At 44.3% G+C, this 22,309-nt stretch overlaps 1 protein-coding gene across 1 annotated transcript; it reads left to right on the top strand.

The window, feature by feature from the left end:
• The first annotated feature begins 2,710 nt into the window (after nucleotides 1-2,710).
• Nucleotides 2,711-21,920, top strand: PDIA6 (protein disulfide isomerase family A member 6). Its single transcript, XM_083730573.1, has 13 exons — nucleotides 2,711-4,286; nucleotides 7,125-7,266; nucleotides 8,799-8,856; nucleotides 10,359-10,485; nucleotides 11,113-11,219; nucleotides 16,273-16,409; nucleotides 17,446-17,560; nucleotides 18,265-18,405; nucleotides 18,622-18,706; nucleotides 18,809-18,881; nucleotides 19,424-19,582; nucleotides 19,977-20,073; nucleotides 21,426-21,920. Exons 1-13 carry the CDS (start codon nucleotides 4,253-4,255, stop codon nucleotides 21,498-21,500), a joined length of 1,350 nt encoding a protein of 449 aa, XP_083586699.1. The 5' UTR covers nucleotides 2,711-4,252; the 3' UTR covers nucleotides 21,501-21,920.
• The last annotated feature ends 389 nt before the right edge of the window (nucleotides 21,921-22,309 follow it).

Below are 22,309 nucleotides of genomic sequence, written 5' to 3'. Positions count from 1 at the left end.
TAGTTTTTGGAGAAGAAAAACAAGAAAAAAATATTCTGAATCTCAGAAGCCAGAACAGCAAGAGGGATCGCTGTGCAGTGAAAGCAGCAATCCCTCTTGCTGTTCTGGCTTCTGTGATAGCTGCGCAGCCTGCATTCACTCCATAAGATGCACACACATTCCCCCTTTTTAGGAGGGGGAAAGTGAGTCTTATAGAGCAAAAAATACGGTATATGGCCATGTGGAAAAGAGACTATTTTAATTATTTTTGTTTAAATATTTATTATTTTTTTAAAAAAATAAAGCATAAGCATTAAACAACATTACTTGTGTCGTAACAAAGTTTCATAACTTCTTTGGACTCCCTCACATCTCCCGCTCCCACTTACATCGTTAAAGAGAAATTTTTTCAAATAAATTATCATCTTCTTTACATTCTTGTATCCGCTCATTTAAATATAATCTAACACTTCTCCAATAAGTTTATATTATCCTTAATCTCACTTAACATCAAATTTAAATCTAAATTAGTGGTGGTCAATTATTTATGATCTAGCATCCTTCTTAACATTCAACCAAATTACAGTATTTTTGTAGATAAATCTTAAATTTCTTCCAGTCTTCTTCCACCCTCTCTTCTCCCAGGTCTCGGATTCTGCCAGTCATCTCGGCCAATTGCATATAGTCCATCAGCTGCATCTGCCACTCTTCCAGTGTCGGTAAATCTTGAGTTTTCCAGTTCTTAGCGATGAGTATCCTTGCTGCCGCTGTTGCATACATAAAGAATGTTCGGTCCTTCTTTAACACCTTCTGACCGACGATACCCAAAAGGAAGGCCTCTGGTTTCTTAGTAAAGGTATACTTAAATACCTTTTTCAGCTCGTTATATATCATTTCCTAGAAGACCTTCACTTTAGGGCAAGTCCACCAGAGGTGAAAGAATGTCCCTTCATTTTCTTTACATTTCCAACATTTATTATCAGACACATGATATATTTTGGCAAGTTTAACTGGGGTCATGTACCATGTATATATCATTTTCATTACATTTTCCTTCAGAGCATTACATGCAGTGAAGTTCAGCCCAGTGGTCCACAGCCTTTCCCAGCCCTCAAACATAATGTTATGCCCAATATCCTGTGCCCATTTTATCATGGCCGATTTAACCATTTCGTCTTGTGTGTTCCATTTCAACAGCAAGTTATACATTCTTGAAAGTACCTTAGTCTTAGGTTCTAACAGTTCTGTTTCCAACTTCGATTTCTCCACCTGGAACCCTAGCTTTTTGTCATTTTTAAAGACTTCTTTAATCTGAGCGTAATGTAACCAGTCTCGCACTTTATCCTTCATTTTCTCCAAACTCTGCAATTTCCAATTGTCTCCATCTTTTTCTAGTATTTCCCAATACTTTGGCCATTTGGCCTCCATATTGGGTCTTTTTCGGAAAAAGAGACTATTTTAAATTATTCCACATGCCCACTGCCACCAGTAATGGATTGCTCTTGAGCAGCACTTCCTCATTTTTTTCCTCAATTTCAAGACAAGTATTTTCTTTTGAAGTGGGATTTGTGGGTTGCAAAGCTCATGCAGCTGTTTCTGGTGGCCACAGTGTGTTAATCGCTTTGATGGCAATAGAAGGCTCATAGCTCAGTGGCAGAGCACTTATCTTGCATTCATTTATCTTGCTGAAAGTTCAGCCCCCAGCCCCTCCAGCTAGGGAGATGGGAGGTCTGAGAAAGTTCACGCATGACACCAAACCAGTTTATTAAACTTAGGTTTGTTGAACTATAACATAGCATTCCACGTGCCCACATGTGAACCCAGTGCAGCAGCTTAACTATGGTTTATTAAATATGGTTAATTGTCACTTGTTGACCAAGAATCGCAGTTGGTTTACAAACCTTAGTTAACGTTAGCCATAGCTTAGTGTTATGTTAAAACCTGAAGCTCCTCCTTAACTATGGTTAAGGAACCATCATCACTCAATAGCTATAGATCCACAAGTGGAGAGCAGCAAAAAAATTTACAAACTGCTCTCAAGATTCATCTGCTGTCACTGGTACTTTTAACTATTCTGTGATGTAATAAACCAAGTGATCGTCTGACAACTTAGGTTTAACTATGGTTAATCTTAACCCTGGTTTAGCATTATGTGCCATCCAAGCCATGGTCAGAACAAACAAGCTTAATGAAACAAATGTTTGACTTGATCGTTTCATGTGGTTCACATGCTTTAGAATAGTATTTATGGGAATCAGGACTGCCACCTGTTGCTCATAAATTGTTAAGACTTGATCTAACCTCTCAGTCACCTTCAATTCTGGCAGTTTTACAGGAGAAATGCGAAGAACCAGTTCCTACTCTTTTGGTGTTCTTTGTTTGCTGCTCCAGGGTTGCAGCTTTTGAACTGCCCACCCACCACTTGCAGTTAACCAAAGAGCAATTACCTTTTCCCTCTAGTACAAAAGCAAATCTGTTAGGGATGACGTGTCAATTCAAGCAAAATACGTCTTTCTGCTGCAGAGCAGACTGAATGCTGGGATGCATTTAGCTTTTGCAATTGCATACATTAAAAACAAATAAATAGATTTATCCACCCTGTGGTTTTTTGTTTTGTTTTTTGTTTAGTGCTGTAACACTTTGTGACTAAAAATAAAGTCAGGCTCATTGTACATTTGCAAAATTAAAGCCCAGTTCAGTGCTATTTCAATGCTAGGCTTGGAAACCACCCGTTGATTAAGTTTATCTATTGCTTTCCTATAGAAACTGTGCTCAAAGCAACATACAGAGAAAACAGAATTAAAACAAAACTGCATAAAAACCCTAACATGTAAACATAAAACATGTTTAAAAGTTAATAGATCTGAAGAAAAAACTAGGAATTTATCAAGTAAGATGCCATCAGGTAATGAATGCCTCTGTAAGACGTATATAGGATTATGATGGAACATGGGCATAGCCGGGGGGGGGGGGCAGCTGCCCCCTGATCAAGTAAAACGATAGAAATACTTAACTAACTGACCAATCACGTCGATTCTGCCCCCTAACAAAAGTTCTTCCCCCCCCCCAACAAAGTGCTGCCCCCCTAACAAAAATCCTGGTTATGCCCATGCAATGGAAGGCATATAAGGAAGGAGTATTTGCGGAGTGCCCTAAAAAGTAAGTTCAAGACAGAAGGAGCCACCACTGAAAAGGCTTTGGTGTGTATTGCTTGAGAACTGGGCTAAGCAAACAGAACCACAAGCAGAGAGCCCCACTGGAATGTCATAAGGTGTTAGAAGATAAACAGGGTGTTCGAAAAGGAACTATACACCTACCATATGTATTACATTGGCCAAAGGTGTAATACTTTTTGAACACCCTGTACAGTATATGTAATAAGGCACCTCAGGTATATAAGACCCAGGGCCATCTCACACTTTGAAAGTTCCCATGCTTCTTTGAGGCGAGGAAGCCAGTATCTGGTGCGAATGTGACAAGTACTGTGAAAATGCACCACTGCCACCCGATGCTCAAAACGTAAGGTGGGGGGCCAAAGAGTAACCCTCCTTCCTAAGGGGAGTGTGACATCATCTAGAAAAGGAGATTTTCACTATAATGGAAACAAAATAAAAAAATTCCTTCCATTAGCAGCTTAGAGACCAACTAAGTTTGCTATTGGTAAGAGCTTTTATGTGCATGCACACTTCTTCAGATACTGGAAGGAATCTTTTTATTTTGTTTCGACTACGGCAGACCAACACGGCTACGTACCCATAACTACCACTATAATGGGATTTAGCCTCGTGATTAAGAGATCTTGCAGCTGCACTTGAAGCCGACCCCAAACAAAAACAGACCAAGGAGGCGTCCTTTAACATACTGATGCCAGCAGTGATGTAGATAGGGGCTGTCGCGGGATCCAGAAACCCACAGCGTAGGGGGGACCCCACCACCACCATTGAAAAGAACCCTGCGCTTGCAGGTGGCGACGGGCGCCTTCCTCCTTCCCTTAACTCTATGGCTTAGAGGAAGCGGATCTTCGCGCCGGCTCCTCCCCCTCGCGGCTCTTCTTTTCTTTCTTTCTCCCGAACGGGGTTAGCTCCTCCCTGCCGAACCTTCTCTCGGCGGCGTTGATCCGTCCGATTCCCATTGGCTATGCAAAAGAGGGAACGTCGGGAGCGCCAATGAGCGGCGGCCACGGCTGGAATCGGCAAAGCTTTGGGTGCCCTTAACCGGAGGGGAAGTCGCAGGAGCGTGGAGAGAGAGCGCAGGAGCTTGTTAAGAGTGCAACATGGGCGCGTTCGGCATGAGCCGGTTTCTGCTTGGTAAGGGGCACGCGTGGGTGGTGGGGGAGGAAAGAGGTGCAGGGGCTTTAATTAATTGCAAGGTCGGGGAGGGTGGGGGTCGTTGCAAGCTTATTAATAGGATATGGGGGAAGCCCAGGCCTGTTGGGCGGCTGTGGTTTGGGGTGGGTGGAAGAAGCCAGCTCTATTGTCCAGGCTGAAAACGGGTCGTGGTTTCTATACCGTGCCCAGAATCAATATTTTGGGTCGTGGGAGTGATCAGTATCTTAGATCATGGGAGTCATCAATATTTTGGATCATGGGAGTGGGTGCGCCAAATTGCTTTCTTTTGAACTACGTTTTAAAATAAAGCTCAAGTATCCTTTTAGAAGAAGAGAGACGTTGCATCTTTCTCAATTTTTGCTGCTGGTTGGGGGTTTCCTTAGAGCAGGAACCTAGGAAGCAGACTAATACAGAGTCAAACCAATGGTCCGTCTAGCGCAGGCATCCCCAAACTCAGCCCTCCAGGTGTTTCGGGACTACAACTCCCATCATCCCTAGCTAACAGGACCAGTGGTCAGGGGTGATGGGAATTGTAGTCCCAAAACACCTGGAGGGTGGAGTTTGGGGATGCCTGATTTAGGGCTTTGCTGTGAAAGATCATGAGTGTACTGTATTATATGCATTTTTTTGTCCCACCCTTCCTCCCAGGAGCTCTCAGGGTTGCGTACATGATTTCTCCCCATACCTGTTCATTCTTGCAACAACCCTATGAGGTAGCTTTGGCTGATGGGTGGTCTAGAGTGAGCTTCATGGCTGAACAGGGTTTTGAACCTGGTCCTCCCTAGGCCAATACTTCAGCCCAGCCTTTCTCAACCTTGGATCCCCAGATGTTGGACTACAACTCCCATCATTGCTAGCTAGTGGGGGGGGGTCAGGGATGATGGGAACTGTAGTCCAACAACATCCGGGGACCCAGATGGTTGAGAAAGGGTGCTCTAGCCAGTAGGCAAGACGCATACCACATAATTGTTGCTTTGGTCTTGCTTGCACTTTCTTATTTTGATAGAAGTCCTCTCAATCTCTGTGAGCCTCTTGAGCAGCAACCTTTTTCAGCTGTGGGCCAGTCTACTGTCCCTCAGACCATGTGGTGGGCCGGACTATATATTTTTTTTGGGGGGGATGAACAAATTCCAATGCCCCACAATTAACGCAGAGATGCATTTTAAATAAAAGCACATGTCAAAACGCATGTCAAAACACCAGGCAGGCCCCACAAATAACCCAGAGATGCATTTTAAATAAAAGGACACATTCTACTCATGTAAAAACACAATGACTCCTGGACCGTCCGTGGGCCGGATCTGACTCCTGGGCCTTAGGTTGCCTACCTCTGCTCTTGAGTATATATTCATTGTTAGCACAGTGCAAGTAGTCTCCCTACTCCTAAGCAAACATAAAAATTATGAGGTGGAAGGTGTGTCATCTCAAGTGATCCCTCTTAGGTATGCCAAGCTAGGCAAATACTCCTAAAAATGCAACGCATAGAGCAGACATTCCAATTTTCTGTGATGAGATCTTGTTAAAAAGGGGGGGGGGTGAGATGGAAATGGCTTGATGCTACCTGCTTTTGCAAAGGCATCTCTTTTCACATGTTAAAACAGACCCTTTGCTAGTTTTAAGAATAGACAGAACAAGGATGGTCAGTCTGCTTTGCTGTGGATAACAGCTACATGTTTAAACACACCCACACCCCACTATTTTCTTCTGGACTCAGGTTTTGGAAGAGATTAATGCTAGCAGGCCAAGTTCTTTTAGGTCTTCATAAAATGACCTGTTGGTTGGTATATATTGGAATGATTTGTCCATGTAGCTCACGCATGTGAAACCCATTAACTGTTTTATCCTGGATCGTGCTCATGGGGCCAACTACAACTGCTGATGAGGAGGATTATTGGGCTGCAAACAGTTAGCCTGGGCTCTAATAATACATACGTACTAAAGACTGGATTTTTCAAAAGGGATGTGGTGCTGAACATAGAATTGTAGAGTTGGAAGGGACCCCCAAGGGATGATTCCTTGCCGTGCAGGAATCTCAACACATGGTTCCCTATCCAGTTTGAAACCATACCAGACCCTGCTTAGCTTTGCAAAAGGACTAGCAGTTTTATTGCTTAAGTCAGAAGTAGTTTTATTGCTGTCCTTTTTAAAAGAAAGAAAGGAATGTTAGGCATATTATTCTAGTAATGAACTACAGTTTTTGAATTAGCAGCCATATTTATTGGAATAAAGCCACTGCAAATGCATACTGGTGAAATGATATGTGGTGTGATAAATTGTGCCGGTTGGTGCAGTCAATACTGGAAGCAGAAGTGCCTTGAGTTCCAAGAAGCTTGAGATACAACACACATCTGTGCATGTCTGTTGTGTCTTAAGAGGATTGCAGCCTGAGCTGGAGTGAATCCAGTCTTTACAGAACCCTGACTTAGACTCCATGAAAGAATAAGCCATCAGGAGAATTATCTCTGTACAGCACCAACTATAGAATGATGTGTTGTCAGGCAGCATACAAGACCTGCTAACCTGTAAAAGGGCACACAATGTACGTGACACAAACTAGTTGGAAGCCCCCCTTGTGCTTTGAGCTCTGGTGACTGTGGTGTGAAGAGAGAGGCAGCACCAAATGAATGGCAAAGGTGGGGCATGGGTGTGTCACGTAGCCTAATAACAATTCTTCTCCTGTTGGGATTGGTGGTGCTCTCTGGCATCACTTTTCCCCCTTGCTTTAACACGCATGAATTCTCTTTGCCATAAAAGCAGCAACGGTGATGCTTGTCTCTCTGAAAGGATATTGACTTTTGTTCAAATTTTGCATTTTAGGAGTGGTAAGCTGCTCGTTCTTCCTTGCTGTCAACGGCTTATATTCTCCCAGCGACGATGTTATAGAGCTGACACCTACAAACTTCCACAAAGAGGTCATCCACAGCGACAGTTTGTGGCTCGTAGAGTTCTATGCACCATGGTGAGTAACGATTGAACCACATCTTCTGGCGAATAATTACTGTTGGGGTGTGTTCTGTCTGCACCAACATTCACCAGCTTGGTGCTCTTGAAATGTTTTGGACCACAACTCCCACCAGCCTCAGACAGCCGATGGGAGTTGTAGTCCAAAATGTCTGAAGGGCATCAAGCTCTTATGTGTGAGTGAGGAGCAGGGCTGCAACTTTCAGTCTCCATTTTCTTGCTGCCCATGTTCCCTCAGTGGCCAGTTGCACACCAATAACAAGTGAGAGTTGATGTATGGGACCTTGTCTGCTTAGAGTTCTTAGTTGCATACAGCCAGTGCATCATATTTGCAGGGTGTGGCCAGTGGTGTTATCATTTTTCCTCCACAAATGTTGAGCATATGTATAGGTCAACAGTTGGTTTCTCCTCCTCCGAGAATGACAGCTATAATCACCCTTAGCCACTCCTCTGGAGGCTGCATATTCGCAATGGGTGGGGCACCCCATGAATACATGACATCACCCACACATAAAGCACAGAGCACCCCCTTCCTCAGCTGATCCCTGCATTGCCTCTTCCTCACTCACCTGATGAGCCAGGAGGGTTTGATCTGCATTCTCCATCATGGCAGGGAGGGTTCTGGTCATTCTAGACCAGGCATGTCCAACTCCCAAGAGACTGCGATCTACTCCCAGTATAAAATCATTGGCAGTGATCTACCCATTGTCTTTGGAGGGAGGAGAGTGCATTTTTTAGGCAGGGGCGTTGGCCAGAGTTGTTGAGCTTTTTTTTAGGGGGGCCTGACCTGAGATGTTGAGCATTTTATGGGGGGGGGATTAAAAAAACACTGACTATCGCACGCAGCGCTACAGCAAACTTGTTTCCACATTCGACAACGTTCTCTGTGTGAAAGAAGCAAGCAGAAGGTTACTGATGTTTGGGTTATTCCTTCTGAGAAGCTGAGTACAGCTGGTTTAAACTGGTTCTGTTGTCTCTTTCTGTCAGGTCATGCTGACTATAATAGTGAGGCCAGACAGAGCCTGGGTTTCATTCTCTCTCTTTCTATCTCTCTTTCTGTAGCCATCAAACCTCATCATTCTTACCCCTCCTTTACCATCTGGCTTGGCATCCCCTTCAACTGGCTGCTTTTCATAGAGCTGGCCCTGCTGCCATCTCTCCTCTCAACCTTTGCAACAAACCTGATTTATAAGGTGGTCGTAAATGGCGCCATCCCAGCTGCCTCTGCTGTTTTGTTTGCTCCCCCCCCCTTTATCAACACTAAAGACAGACACAAAAACCAGCCTGCCACATCAGCTCCTGCTGCACCCACGCTCCGTGCCTCCACTTGCCACGGACGCACTGATACCAAACTATAAAACAAATGGAAACCTGTGGTGTTGCTTGAAATTCAATGCTTGAACATTCAATGAATGTTCTTTGTGTTCCCTGTTCCTGCAAAATATTCTAAGTGGCTGGATTGATTCCTGTGCACCTTGGATTCAAAAGAGTTCTTAAATCTGTGTGTGTGTTTTCTTCTTCCCCTTTAAGGTGTGGCCACTGCCAAAGACTGACACCTGAATGGAAGAAAGCTGCAACAGCACTGAAAGTGAGTAACTGCAACATGACATTTCTAGCGCAGCCTTCTGCAACCTGGTGGCATTGTCCCTGATTCCATTGGCCATGCTAGCATGGGATGATGTGGGTTGTAGTCCAAGGCATTTGGAGATTGGGAGAGGCCAGTCTGTGTTGACTGGCAGCTGCTCTCCAGGGTTTTGGACAGGAGTGTTTGCAGCCCTGCCGGGCCATGGACCTGGCAAAGCACGTGCCCTACGGCACTGCTGTGGCCTTTTTCTCTCTTGGTGTTTGGAAGGTGGCTGCCTTTTGTAACACGCGTTTCTTATTTGCTTTGAACAAGCATATTGTTTTGCAATCTTCATTTTAAAGACTCGGGAGCCTTAACTTGACAGTTTTGCATTTGCAAAAGTGGCGTATGCGATGTCCCGTTTCATACAGAAGAGCTCCCTGGTTTGTAAGGGAGCATTCAAACCACAGTTTCCCGAGTCAGATGCAGCTCAACAAAACTAGGAAGTCCCCTTTGCTGCTGGGTGTGCAAGGAGAAGCGAAGGGAGTGCTTTAGCTTGTTGCTTGTTCTTGCTACAATAAACCATAATTCCTTAGAGTTGTTACATTGTCTGAAGTAGGCCACCCCCAAGACTATATGCTACTAAGCAGTGCGGTCATACCTCGGGTTACAAACGCTTCAGGTTGCGTTTTTTCAGGTTGCAGACCACCAAAACCCAGAAGTACCAGAATGGGTTACTTCCGGGTTTCGGCGGTCGAGCATGCACAGATGCGCTAAATCACGCTTTGCACATGCACAGAAGCGCTGAATCGCAACCCGTGCGTGTGCAGATGTGGGTTGCGAATGTGCATCCTGCATGGATCACATTCGCAACCCGAGTGTCCATTGTACTTTTATTTCATCTTAAATTCTTCTTACCTTGACGGCATCATTGTAGCAATACCTATATTATTGTAGATGAAGCTTCCTCAGACTCTGCCCTCCAGATGTTTTTTTTGGCCTACAACTCCCATGATCCCTAGCTAGCAGGACCAGTGGTCAGGGATGATGAGAATTGTAGTCTCAAAATATCTGGTGGGCCAAGTTTGAGGAAGCCTGTTCTAGATCTTCTCCATCATGTTATCCTGTGATCAGGACGGTTAACACTTACTAAAATTTGACCCTGTGTTTCAGAATACAAATCCTTTCAAGACTGTCCCCATCAATGCATCATTCCTCTGATTACATTTAAATGGAGAATCAGTTTCATACAGCTTTATTTCTCATTTTTGGAACTCGGAAAAAGTTACTCTCTTAGGAACTAGAAATAGCCCTTAATTGAAATTAGCTTTATTAATGTTCAAGGCAAGCACATACTCTGTGTTCATGAGCAGATTCCTTGACTTACATTCTTCTGGGCAAAATTTAATGTGTGACATCCTACATAGAACCCAATTAACCCCTCTCAACCCCATTTTAAAGGTGGTGCTTAGTTTTCATTCTCAAATGGATCAATCCTACCTCATCTGAAAGTCTCTTTCTTGCAGGGTATTGTGAAAGTTGGGGCGGTGGATGCAGATAAACATAATTCCCTAGGTGGTCAGTATGGTGTCAGAGGATTCCCCACTATCAAGATATTTGGTGCCAACAAGAACAGACCAGAAGATTACCAAGGTACTTCTGTAAAAGTGGTGGTTTTTACTAGGATTGTTGAGTCTTATACACTTAACTCGGTGTTTCCCAAACTTGGGTCTCCAGGTGTTTTTGGACTACAACTCCCATCACCCCAATTAGCAGGGCCAGTGGTCAGGGATGATGGGAATTGTAGTTCAAAAAAACCAAACCCAAGTTTGGGAAACACTGATGAGCATATTAAATGAAACTTCTTACAGCCCCGTCTTGTTTCCTAACTAATCAGGCCATGTATTGTAAAGGTAATCATCACACCTAGTCATTTTCTTATACTAAAATCGCCAGAAGTGGGCGTGGTAGTTAGGGAGTCACAGCTGAGAGAGGAAGGGATAGCTGTTCCCTCCCCAACTGTGTTCTTTTGACCCTCCTTTATTGTAACTGGGCTTGAGAGAAGGCTGTTTTCAAGCCTACTTGCAAGGAGGCAGGATGCTCCACTGCATCTCATCTGTGACTCATTCCTTCTGGCATCTGTGCTTTCTCCCAGTGCAGCACTGCAGTGATCAGAGGAGCCTGCCTGTTGGAAGGCTCTATCACATCACAAGACAATGCTGACAGAATCTGACATGGAGCCAGTCTAAACATTCTGCCGTCTTTCCCTTACGTTCTTAGGGGGCAGGACAAGCGACGCTATCGTTGATGCTGCTTTAAGTGCCATCCGGTCAATGGTGAAAGATCGTCATAGTGGCAGAGGAGGTGGCCAAAGCTACGGAAAACAGGTACGTCCAGGCAGAAAGAAGCAACAGATTGTTTCCTTTCGTGAATGTGTTTTCTAGGCACATCCCTCAAGATATAATTGGAGAGCAGTTTGGTGGGGATTGGTCTGCATTAAAAAAAAAATGCATAGTGTATAAGGATTTTAATTACAGGTTTAAAAAGAATTTTTTAAAAAATAAGTCTGGGAAAGTAAGCTGTTGTAAAGTGCAAAGCAGTGCAGTGTGTTTGCCCATTTATAACTAGAACATAATCACACGTGGCAAACTTAATGCACGTTGAGTAACTAGCAGGATTGGTCTTTGCCTGTGAAGTATTTGTGGCATATTGTATAAGTATCAAAATACAGTTTGGTGGGAAGTAGTAAAAGCAGAAGGTTAAGTGGGGAAAATAAAAGTGTGTTTTGGGATTGATGGCTGTCAAAGAATGAAATAGCAGATCGGGGGGGGGGGGAAGGAATGGAATTTAAATGCTTCTGGATCTTAGTGGCATCGCCCATTCAACGCTTGCAAGATAAAAAGTCCCATCAGTTGTCATCTTTATGGACTTTCCAAAACCAGTTATTCACCTGGGCCAGGTGGCCAAAATCGTACTCACCAGATGTTGGTGGATCACAGCACCCCATCACCCCTGACCCTCGGCCAATCTGGCTGGGGCTGGTTGGTGTTGGGAGTCACAACGACATGGCTGGGGGGGGGGTGTGGAGTGGCACCCCATTGGCTACCTCTAACCTATACCTTTCAAATAACTCACATGTTTTGCGACCTAGGCTTATCGTTTATGTTGTTGTTGTTTTTATTTTGCATCCATTTATTTTTATTTTTTTCTATCAAAAAGAACAATTTTGTGCCGCTTTCTACAGTTCTGATACTGCTGTTTTTGTCTTAAGTGAGCCGCCTAGATAACACGGTCTGTTGGGTGGCCATATAAACCTAGTTAAAATAGACACGAATGAAAGCAGGTTTGTAAATCAATTAAATTGTAAAGATGCCATAGAGCAGGCATGTCCAAATAGGCTGCGATCTACTACCCAGTATAAAAAAACTGGCAGTGATCTACCACACACTCCCATTGTTATTCCTCAACTTAAACACATAATATTTGGCTGAGTGGTGGTGCTGTGGGTTAAACCACAGAGCCTAGGACTTGCCGATCAGAAGGTTGGCGGTTCAAATCCCCGCGACCGGGTGAGCTCCCATTGTTCGGTCCCTGCTCCTGCCAACCTAGCAGTTTGAAAGTATGTCAAAGTGCAAGTAGATAAATAGGTACCGCTCCGGCGGGAAGGTAAACGGCGTTTCTGTGTGCTGCTCTGGTTCACCAGACGTGGCTTAGTCATGCTGGCCACATGACCCGGAAACTGTACGCTGGCTCCCTCAGCCAATAAAGCGAGATGAGCGCCACAACCCCAGAGTCGGCCACGACTGGACCTAATGGTCAGGGGTCCCTTTACCTATGATAAAAAATAATAAGAAATGATAGCAGCTTCTATGAAACCTGAAAAGTTCATTATAAATCAATATATATTTTAAAATACATGCATGCCTCCGTTGTTAGTGTGACACCTGGCCTGGGTTTGCATTTCGTTAACCATCTGTTAGATATCAGGCAAATCCTGGGTGAGAGCCAGCTTCAGAGAATCCTTAAGGTGTTTATCTGTCATGTTGGAACGTTGCTTACTTACTCTTCATCATTTTTAGATATGAAAATGCAGATTCATGCAAATAAGTTGAACCAAAACATGAGTGTAGAATTTCACTGCATCTTCTCAAATTAGGAATTTTTTGTCTAGGCACAAACCTCCAAAATCATTTTTCTCTTGCATAGGCCTTCAGAAAAATGTCGTTTTTCAGACTTAATATCTCATTTTCAAGAGCTAGTTTGCGCAATGAGTAATTTTTACTGATAGTGACTGCAATTTCTTTTAATGTCCAAATCGGATTTGAATGAAAACAACATGTACTCTACAACTGATTCAATTTTTTGGAAGTCACCAAATCTCTTTTTGAACTCCTGAATAACAGAACCAATTTTGATCACATATTTCTCTGTTTGAAAAACAAAGGCAGGATTTTTTCCTCAGGTGGTCTTGCATGTTAGGAAAAGTGATCAGAGGTATTGATTGTAAGGTCAGCCATCATTAGCTTAAATTTGGTTCTGTAGGATGAAACTATGTTCATCAACTCTCCAATGCATTTATCTTTACCTTGTAGTACTAGGTTCATATCACTAAGTTTACCTGTGAAATCTGCAAGGAAAGCCAGATCAAACAACCACTCTTCAACTTCTAACTGAGCGTACTCATCTCCCCTCTCCTTCAAAAAGGATATTATTTCTTTGAACAAACTGCGAAATCTTGGCAAAAATTTGTGCCTACTGAGCCACCTGTGTGTAAAATTACTTCTGGTTGCCCTTCCTCAAGAGAGAGATTGAAAAGGTGCCTTTGAAGTGATTTTCCACAAATTGAATTTAAAATTTAAAAGCTATGTCCATGACATTCTTTGCGTTCAGTCTCTTGCTTTCCAGAACTTGCTGGTGAATGATACAGTGATATGCAAGGAAGTCAGGGAAATCGCCATGCTGTTGACAAAAGGCAATAAATCCATTAACCTGACCTGTCATGCCTTTTACTCCATCAGTAGTGATGGCAGCAAGGATGAAGGAATAGAAAAAATTAAATATTTCCTGACCTGTAGTTCTTTCTCTCTAAAAAACCACCCCAAGTAGTTGTTCTTTGGTGCCGAAATCTTCAAAAATAATATGAATAAAAACTAGCATCTGAGCCGTGTCGCTGATCTCTGTAGATTCATCCACTTGGAGTAAAGAAAGCAACACAATTGGACACATCTTTCAACAGCTGTTCATTTATATTTTTACACATTTTTTCCCCATTCAGCGCACAACCGTGTTTCTCGATGATCTTGGATAGCAGCTGTGATCTCCTTTTTTATATTTAAAACCTACAAAATGATTATCAGCTATTGCAAGAAAACACTTTCACAAACACTCCCTTCGGTGAAAGGTTTGCAATTTTTAGCAATCAGGTTGCTCACCTTGAAGGATGAAATGGTTGCATTGTTAGAATGTGAGCTGGATTTAGCTAGTAATTGTTGCTGAGCAGCTAATTTTGATTTAAGTGCTTTGAGCTTGAGTTTACGTATTTCACTTTTGAGTGGAAAATCAACAGCCAATTTACTACAGTGGAGAGCATTATAGTGGCATTCCAAGTTACCCTTTTTTTTGGTAAGGACACTGAGGCGTTAGAAATTAAACAACACTGGTCTTTCACCATCACAAAGGAATACTCAATTTCCCATTTGTCGTGAAAATGATAAGTTTTGGACTTCTTTTGGGCACTATTTTTTTATTTTTTTTTTACAATAGGGCCTAGGCCTTCTGAAATAATTGATTTAAAAACTATGACTGTGCAAAGACTACGCCTCAGTTTAAAGTGCAAGGAATCACACCTTCCCTTTCCAGGTTTCGGAAATGAGAATGGCATGTATTGGTTCCCAAGCCAAGCAATTGCTGTTTATGGTTTTTCATCTCTGGTAAATTTCTTAAGAGACCTGTTTGCAGTCAGCGACTAGCAAATCATTATTAATAGTAATACTGGTGATGATAATATAATAATGGTGTATATAGCTTTATCGTCTTAACTCAGCAAGACAGAATGCTACCTGCTTTGGAAAGTGTGACAGCCTTTGAGCTACCAGGCACCCAGACAAGAAGGAAAACCAATTCAGCTTTTCCATCCTTCATTTGCTTCTGCGGGATCTTCTTTTTTCGCTTGTGCTTAAATTCATTCCCCTTAATTTGAGAATGGAACAGTCCACTGCTCCCGCCTCCTAGAACCCCCTTATCTGTGAATGGTACAGTCCAGTTCCTTTGCCAAATCCAGACAGTGATTAACGCAGCAGAATTTGATTGGCTGGCAGATTGCTAACTGTACTCCAGTGCCATTGGTTGATGCCTCTCGCGACTCCTTCCGTGGCCGATCTGCTATTGGGCATTAGACTTCAGGAAGCGTTCCCTTCTCTCACCCCTCCGAGGTCATTCAAGTTAAATAAATAAATAAATAAATAAATAAGCGTAGACAAGGAGGCGGGTGGAGGCCTCGCAACCTAACCTGCTAGGCGGCTAGAAGAGGCTCATTTTCAGCCAATCATTGGCAGCGCTTGGTCACCCTGGCAGTCAGCCCAGAGAAATAAAACACAAGTTATTAAAGCAGGTCAGCCTTAACCATACACATATATGCTGGGAACAAAGCCGATTTGTTTTCCTCTGAGCCAGAGCTCCTCCAATGGGGATGGCAGCAAATTAAAGGAAGGCTGCAGAGCTTGGCACGGCTGCCAACTAATGGGGAATATGAGCGGGGATGGCAGTGCCGGGACTAAGAGCCAATGAGAGACTTTAAGGTGTGGGGGGGGGGAGGTAGGCAAAAGTTATTTTTCTGAGGAGGAAAGAGGACACACACACACACACACAAAATACCACCGTAGTGCGATCCATCTCACTATCTACGCATTGGACGTGTCTGCCATAGAGTACAGTGGTACCTCGGGTTACATATGCTTCAGGTTACAGACTCCGCTAACCCAGAAATAGGGCTTCAGGTTAAGAACTTTACCTCAGGATGAGAACAGAAATCGTGCTCCCGCGGCGCAGCAGCAGCAGGAGGCCCCATTAGCTAAAGTGGTGCTTCAGGTTAAGAACAGTTTCAAGTTAAGTACGGGCCTCCGGAACAAATTAAGTACTTAACCCAAGGTACCACTGTATAGACCAAGGATAGCGAAGATGGCGCCTGCCAGATGATGTTAAGATTACAGTTCCCATCAGCCCTGGCCAGCATGACCAGTGGCCAAGGATGATGAGAGCTGTAGTTCAGCAACACCTGGAAGTCCCCACATTGGCTGCCCTGGCATAGACACATGCAGAGAGCGCTCCACAGACTTGTAGCTTACAATTGCAACGCCCATGTGCCCATGTGGAGTGACTACTGCTAGATTGCGGCAAAGGCGTTCAAACTAAATTTGAGGCCTTTTGTGCTTTGAACCACAGAGCAGCCGGGAAAGCGGTGGCTCAGGCAAAAAGGATGTGATTGACCTGACGGACGACACCTTCGATAAGAACGTCTTGAACAGTGAAGATGTCTGGCTGGTAGAGTTTTATGCTCCTTGGTGCGGGCATTGCAAAAAGTAAGTGGATTGAAGGCACCGTTTACTTGCTACAGGTGCAAAGTAAGAGTCAAAATTTCTCGGCGGGTGTCTGAAATGTTTATTTAGTACTCCGGTGCAAGGACAATCCTATGTATCACATCTGCTCAGGAGTGAACCCCAATGCAGTGGAACTGAACGCATGGACAGTGTAAAGGATTGCAGCCTAAATTGCTCCTCAGCTTGTGACAGCTGAAAAGGATGAACATCTTCTGCTTCCCTTATGCTGGGCTTTTCTCTCTTGATTTCAGTGCGGTCCCCTTGGTGCCAGTTACCCTCGTGTTCTCCACAAACAAATCTGGAAATCTCATATCTTACAGAGCAGGGGTGGGGAACCTGTGGCCCTTAGACATTTATGAACTACAACTCTTCCTCATTCCTGACCATTTGCCATGCTGGCTGGGACTTGTGGTAGAGGTGGAGTCTGACAACCTCCTGAGGGGACCCCCTTTGCTTTTACCCCTGGTTTAATCGCACTCTTTTTGCAGTTGTGACAAAAGGTGCTTTAAAATAGTAAGATTTTGGATGCCGCTGCTAATTACCATACTTTTCGCCCTATAGGACGCACTTTTTCCCCTCCAAAAATGAAGGGGAAATGTGTGTGCGTCCTATGGGGCGAATACAGGCTTCGCAGACCTCTCCGCAAGCAGCGGGAGCGCTCCCGCTGCTTGCAGAGAGTTGCCTGCATGCTGAAGCCTGCGCGCGCTGAGCTCAGCGCGTCCAGGCTTCGCGGACCTCTCAGCAAGCAGCGGGAGCCAGCACTGGGCTCCCACGGCTTGCAGAGAGCTGCCTGTTTGGGGGCTGGGGTCGGGGGAAGCTCGGGCGGGCCTCCCCTGCCCCAGCCCTGCGCCTGGGTGGAAAATAATGTTTTCCCCTTTATTTCCCCCCCCCCCCAAAAAAAAACTAGGTGCGCCTTATGGGACGGTGCATCCTATAGGGCAAAAAATACGGTAGTAGTGATCTTTAAAATAAAATTAAAGGAACAAACACGCAAAAAACCCCACATTTCTTTCCACAGTTTAGAGCCTGAATGGGCAGCAGCTGCAACAGAAGTGAAGGAGCAGACAAAGGGGAAAGTGAAATTGGCTGCTGTAGATGCTACAGTGAACCAGATGTTAGCAAGCCGCTATGGGGTGAGTTGAGCAGAGCAGTGTTCTTTTCCTCAAAATATGTGAAAGTTGTCTCGATTAGGGTTTTGCGGGGGAGCTTAAAAGATACATTATTGATAAGCACTTTGCTTCAGCGAGTTAATGTACTGCATTTTAAAACAAGCAGTGAGAGCACAGCCAGTTTTTTACATCCCATGTCAGGAATTAGTATTATTTTTTAAATGCAGGTATATGTGCTTGGGGTGGACATGGGTGGCGCTGTGGGTTAAACCACAGGGCCTAGGACTTGCCGATCGGAAGGTCGGCGGTTCGAATCCCTGCGACGGGGTGAGCTCCCGTTGCTCGGTCCCTGCTCCTGCCAACCTAGCAGTTCAAAAACACATCAAAGTGCAAGTAGATAAATTGGTACCACTCCGGCGGGAAGGTAAACAGCGTTTTTTTTGTGCTGCTCTGGTTCGCCAGAAGCGGCTTAGTCATGCTGGCCACATGACCTGGAAGCTGTACGCCAGCTCCCTCGGCCAGTAAAGCGAGATGAGCGCTGCAACCCCAGAGTCGGCCACGACTGGACCTAATGGTCAGGGGTCCCTTTACCTTTACCTATACGTGCTCGGACGTCGCTCCTGCTATGCAGGAAAGCAGCTTTATGTAGAAAGTGTGTAGCCTCCCAGTGGCTATCGCTGCTTTGTCAGGTTTGTGGCTCTGATTTGTTACTTTTTGAAACCTCCTAGATCCGTGGGTTCCCGACAATAAAGGTCTTCCAGAAGGGAGAAGAGCCCGTCGATTACGAAGGTGGAAGGACAAAATCGGATATTGTTGCTCGCGCTCTAGACCTGTTCTCAGATAATGCTCCACCACCTGAACTCCTGGAGGTATTCTTGTCCTGATAATCTGATGAAATGAAGCAAACGGGCCATGTAGATCTCATCTGCACGGCCAACTCATTGTAGAATGGGATGGGACAAGGGAGTGATGGAGCTAGATAAAGAAGTGCGCTTGGCCAGATTAGGCCTGGTTTCCCCATGCCTGCTTTAACCATTAGTAATTTCATGGGTGATGAGGCATGTGTGTGTTTCTCTCTCTTTCAGATCATCAATGAAGATGTTCTGAAACAAACTTGCGATTCTCACCAGCTATGCATCATTTCCGTCTTGCCCCATATTCTTGACACAGGTAAATAAAAGCGAGAAAAAACTTGTTGTCTCTCCCCCCCCCCCATCGTGTTTGTAATAAGTGCCTCAAACACTTTTGCCCTTCCCTGTCTTGTCATAACAGGAGCCGCAGGTAGAAACTCCTACCTGGAAGTCATGCTGAAATTGGCAGATAAATACAAAAAGAAGATGTGGGGGTAAGTCACATCAAAACGCAAAGAAGGGAAGAAATGCTGCCAGACCTGTTACTTTTTTAGTGGACGGGTCATTTGTATTCTGCAAAAGAACGTGCCCCATTCAGACATGCAAAGGCAGCTATTATTATGAATGTAACACGTGGGAATGGCAATAACTCAGTGATAGTGTATTTGCCTTGCATGTGGAAGGTCCTAGTTCAATCCCTGGCCTCTCCAGTTAGAGCCAGGAAAGTTCCCTGCCTGAAACCCAGCAGAACCTGTTGCTAGTCAGTACACTGCAAGATAGAGCAATGCTCTGACTCAGGATAAGGGAACTTCATATGTTCAGGGGATCAGGGATTAGGAGTGGATTGTATGACTGCACACTCCAGCCAGCTTTCTCTCTCTCCCTCCCTCACCCTTGTCCTGCTTTGGTGTTCCATTTCACGAGCATTAACCAAGGTGTCGAAGCAAAGGAAGGAAAAACTAGTTTTTTTAAGGCATACAGATGTGAACTGACCTTCATATACAGTGGTGGTGATGTGGGTTTTTTTGCCCCCCAGGTGGTTGTGGACGGAAGCTGGAGCTCAGTCTGATCTTGAAAACTCCTTTGGAATTGGAGGGTTTGGCTACCCAGCTATGGCAGCCATGAACGCTCGGAAGATGAAATTTGCACTGCTGAAAGGATCTTTCAGCGAGCAAGGAATTAACGAGTTCCTAAGGTATGGAAATAATCTGCATACATTTTGCTCCATTTGATGGTATCCAAACAGCAAGAACCATTTCCCCCTCGAGTTTTGGACACAAGTTGTTGTTTTGCATTGGTAGAAGAATGCTTGAAAATCATTCTTAGAGTTGCTTTTTATTTTCCCATTATATCGGAGCTAATTTTTACATGAACCCTTTAAAGGTTATGTGTGCTTGGTTTTGTGTAAACCTTCTGAGTGTGTTAGGTAACCGTTTAGGTGCAGTAAATGAAACAAGGAGACCATATATTGCCCACTGGGTGGTGGAAAACAATGATGCCATCTCAGACTTGCTAACGGTTTGGTATTTTTTCACCCACTCAAAAAAACAAAAGCAAATTCTAAACATGACGGAACCTTCTCCTTTTAGGGAACTCTCCGTTGGTCGAGGGTCTACAGCACCTGTAGGTGGAGGGGCTTTCCCAAAAGTTAACACAGTAGAGCCATGGGACGGCAAGGATGGCGAGGTAAGGAGTGCCTTCTTGAACTGTGCGCATCAGAGCATTTTGTTTGAGTGTTTGTTTGGGGATAAACGGTCCTCTTTTGCAATCCGCTCCTTAGCTTGTGGTTTTGGATGGGGCATTCTGGGGAGTCTCCCCCCAGCCAGGCTGCCTGTTACCAGATCAGATTTAATAGCATTGTAAACATCTGTTCTGTCTTCACGTAGACTATGGATAGCCACCCTGGTGCCCCCCATATGTTGCCAGACTACAACTCGAGCCATCTGTCACCATTGACCATGCTGTCTGCAGCTGATGGAGTTGTTGTCCACAACATCTGAAGGAGTACTGTCATAGACTTTGCTAAAATCCCAATTCTCATTATTCATCTATAGCAGGCACATCCAAGAGACTGCAATCTACTCCCAGTATATAAAAAAAACTGGCTGTGATCTACCCATTGTCATTGCCAGAAATTGTTGAGGGCTACACAAGCGATCACTTTACTTAATACCACGATCGACCTGTTGGACATGCCTGATCTATAGTATTGCCACATCTCCTGCTGTTTAGCTCATCAGAAAACCTCCCCCCCACCACTTAAAGTCAGTCTATTTCATATTTCTTGGATTGCAGTTCTCTTTTAAAACTTTCCACCCGTTTTTTGGTCTTATAATCATATACTGCTATAGATGGTTTTGGCAACTTCCCTGTGCGTGATGCTCTATTAACAAAACTCTTGCAACAAACCACTGTGCTAAATAAAAGAGTACTCTCTCAATATACCGTATACCTGCTAACTTCAGTTTATAAATGTCTCTGGTTAGTGTTTTCTACTTACTGATGGCATTGAGAGTGAAGCAAGTTCACAGGAAGACTGATCCACCTTCCAATATCAAAGTTTTAATGAGCTGCATACATCTTTGTGTATGAGTGAGAGCTGTCTGTTCAAGGGCTGCCAACGTGGTGCAGTTCAGCTGTTTAGGAGTACAGCTCCCATCAGCCTCAGGCAGTATAGCCAAGGGCAAGTGGATGGTTGGAGTTGTAGCCACAATGCCATAAAGGCACCACTTTGGCTCTTCTTGCTCTAGTTAAATTGCATAAGTATATCCTCTAATTTGAGGACACATTTAAAAAGGGTGTTGGTCTAGGTGCACAAACTGAAAGGTAGCTAAACCTTTGTTTTAAAGCAAAGACGTCTCCTGCACAAAGGCTGGCATAGCTAAGAGTCTTATTTGTGTTGGCCATGAGTGTTTGAGCTTCCTGTCATGGTTCGAGCACACGGTTTCTGAATTCATTCAAAGAAGCACATGGAGACACCAGTTGACGCATCTGGATACCTGTAAACTTGATTCACACTCTGCTTGGTTGCCTTATAGCTGCCAGTCGAAGAGGATATCGATCTCAGTGATGTAGATCTCGATGACTGGGATACCCAGAAGGACGAATTGTGAGGGCAGGAAGACACTTTGTTTCTTGAGAGACTTTGACGGAACATCTCTTTGCATCCCACGGATACGCCAGTGGCCTTTTTGCCGAGAGAAGCCCCCTCGGCCACCTACCGTAAGCACTGTTGGAAGTGAACTGTGTGCCTCTCAAGAAAGCCCATCTTTAAAATTCTGTGAATTTTTTTTTTGTATCGAGTAAAATTGATTGTATCCTGTGCAACAGATATTTGCGGGGGGGGGGGCGACGCTGATCTTTCATTGAAATACTCCTGTTTTAGCTTTTCTCCAGCTGGTATGTGGTTGACCGTGACTCAAGACTTTGTTTAACTAGTTTTAAAACGTGATCTAATTCTCTCCCCCTCCCAAATCTAGGTTATGCCAGCCTTCGTTTCAATGAAAGAATAAAACAAATATTTTTGACACACAGTGTCAGTGTTGTACGTTGTATGCAGCACTATCTTCTGATAAACAGCACAGTGTTTCTGGTGTCATTACGCGGTAAGCGCTTAACAGCACCAGAGGAGCTATTTTACTTAGGATACTTCAGTTTCATCTCAGCTTTTTGGAGCCTTACAGGTTTACAGAAGCACCATATTGCTTGAAGGTGTCCTGGGGGGAACGTCTGTTGAAGGCATAACTCTTAAATGGATGTTATTTAGAGTTGGAATCTTCTAGGAGTAATGTTGCATTGATGCTGGCGATACGGAAAAGGCGCTGATCTGCCGTGACTGCTTAGCGGTTATTTCACAGGAAGAAAAGGTTTCCTAATACATCGTTCCTATTGTCTGATACAGAACCAGGTAATCCAGGTTGAT

The sequence above is a fragment of the Podarcis gaigeae genome (assembly GCF_964106915.1).
Source record: "Podarcis gaigeae genome assembly, chromosome: 3".
Classification (NCBI taxonomy): Eukaryota; Metazoa; Chordata; class Lepidosauria; order Squamata; family Lacertidae; genus Podarcis; species Podarcis gaigeae.
This window is presented reverse-complemented; position numbering and strand designations above follow the sequence as displayed.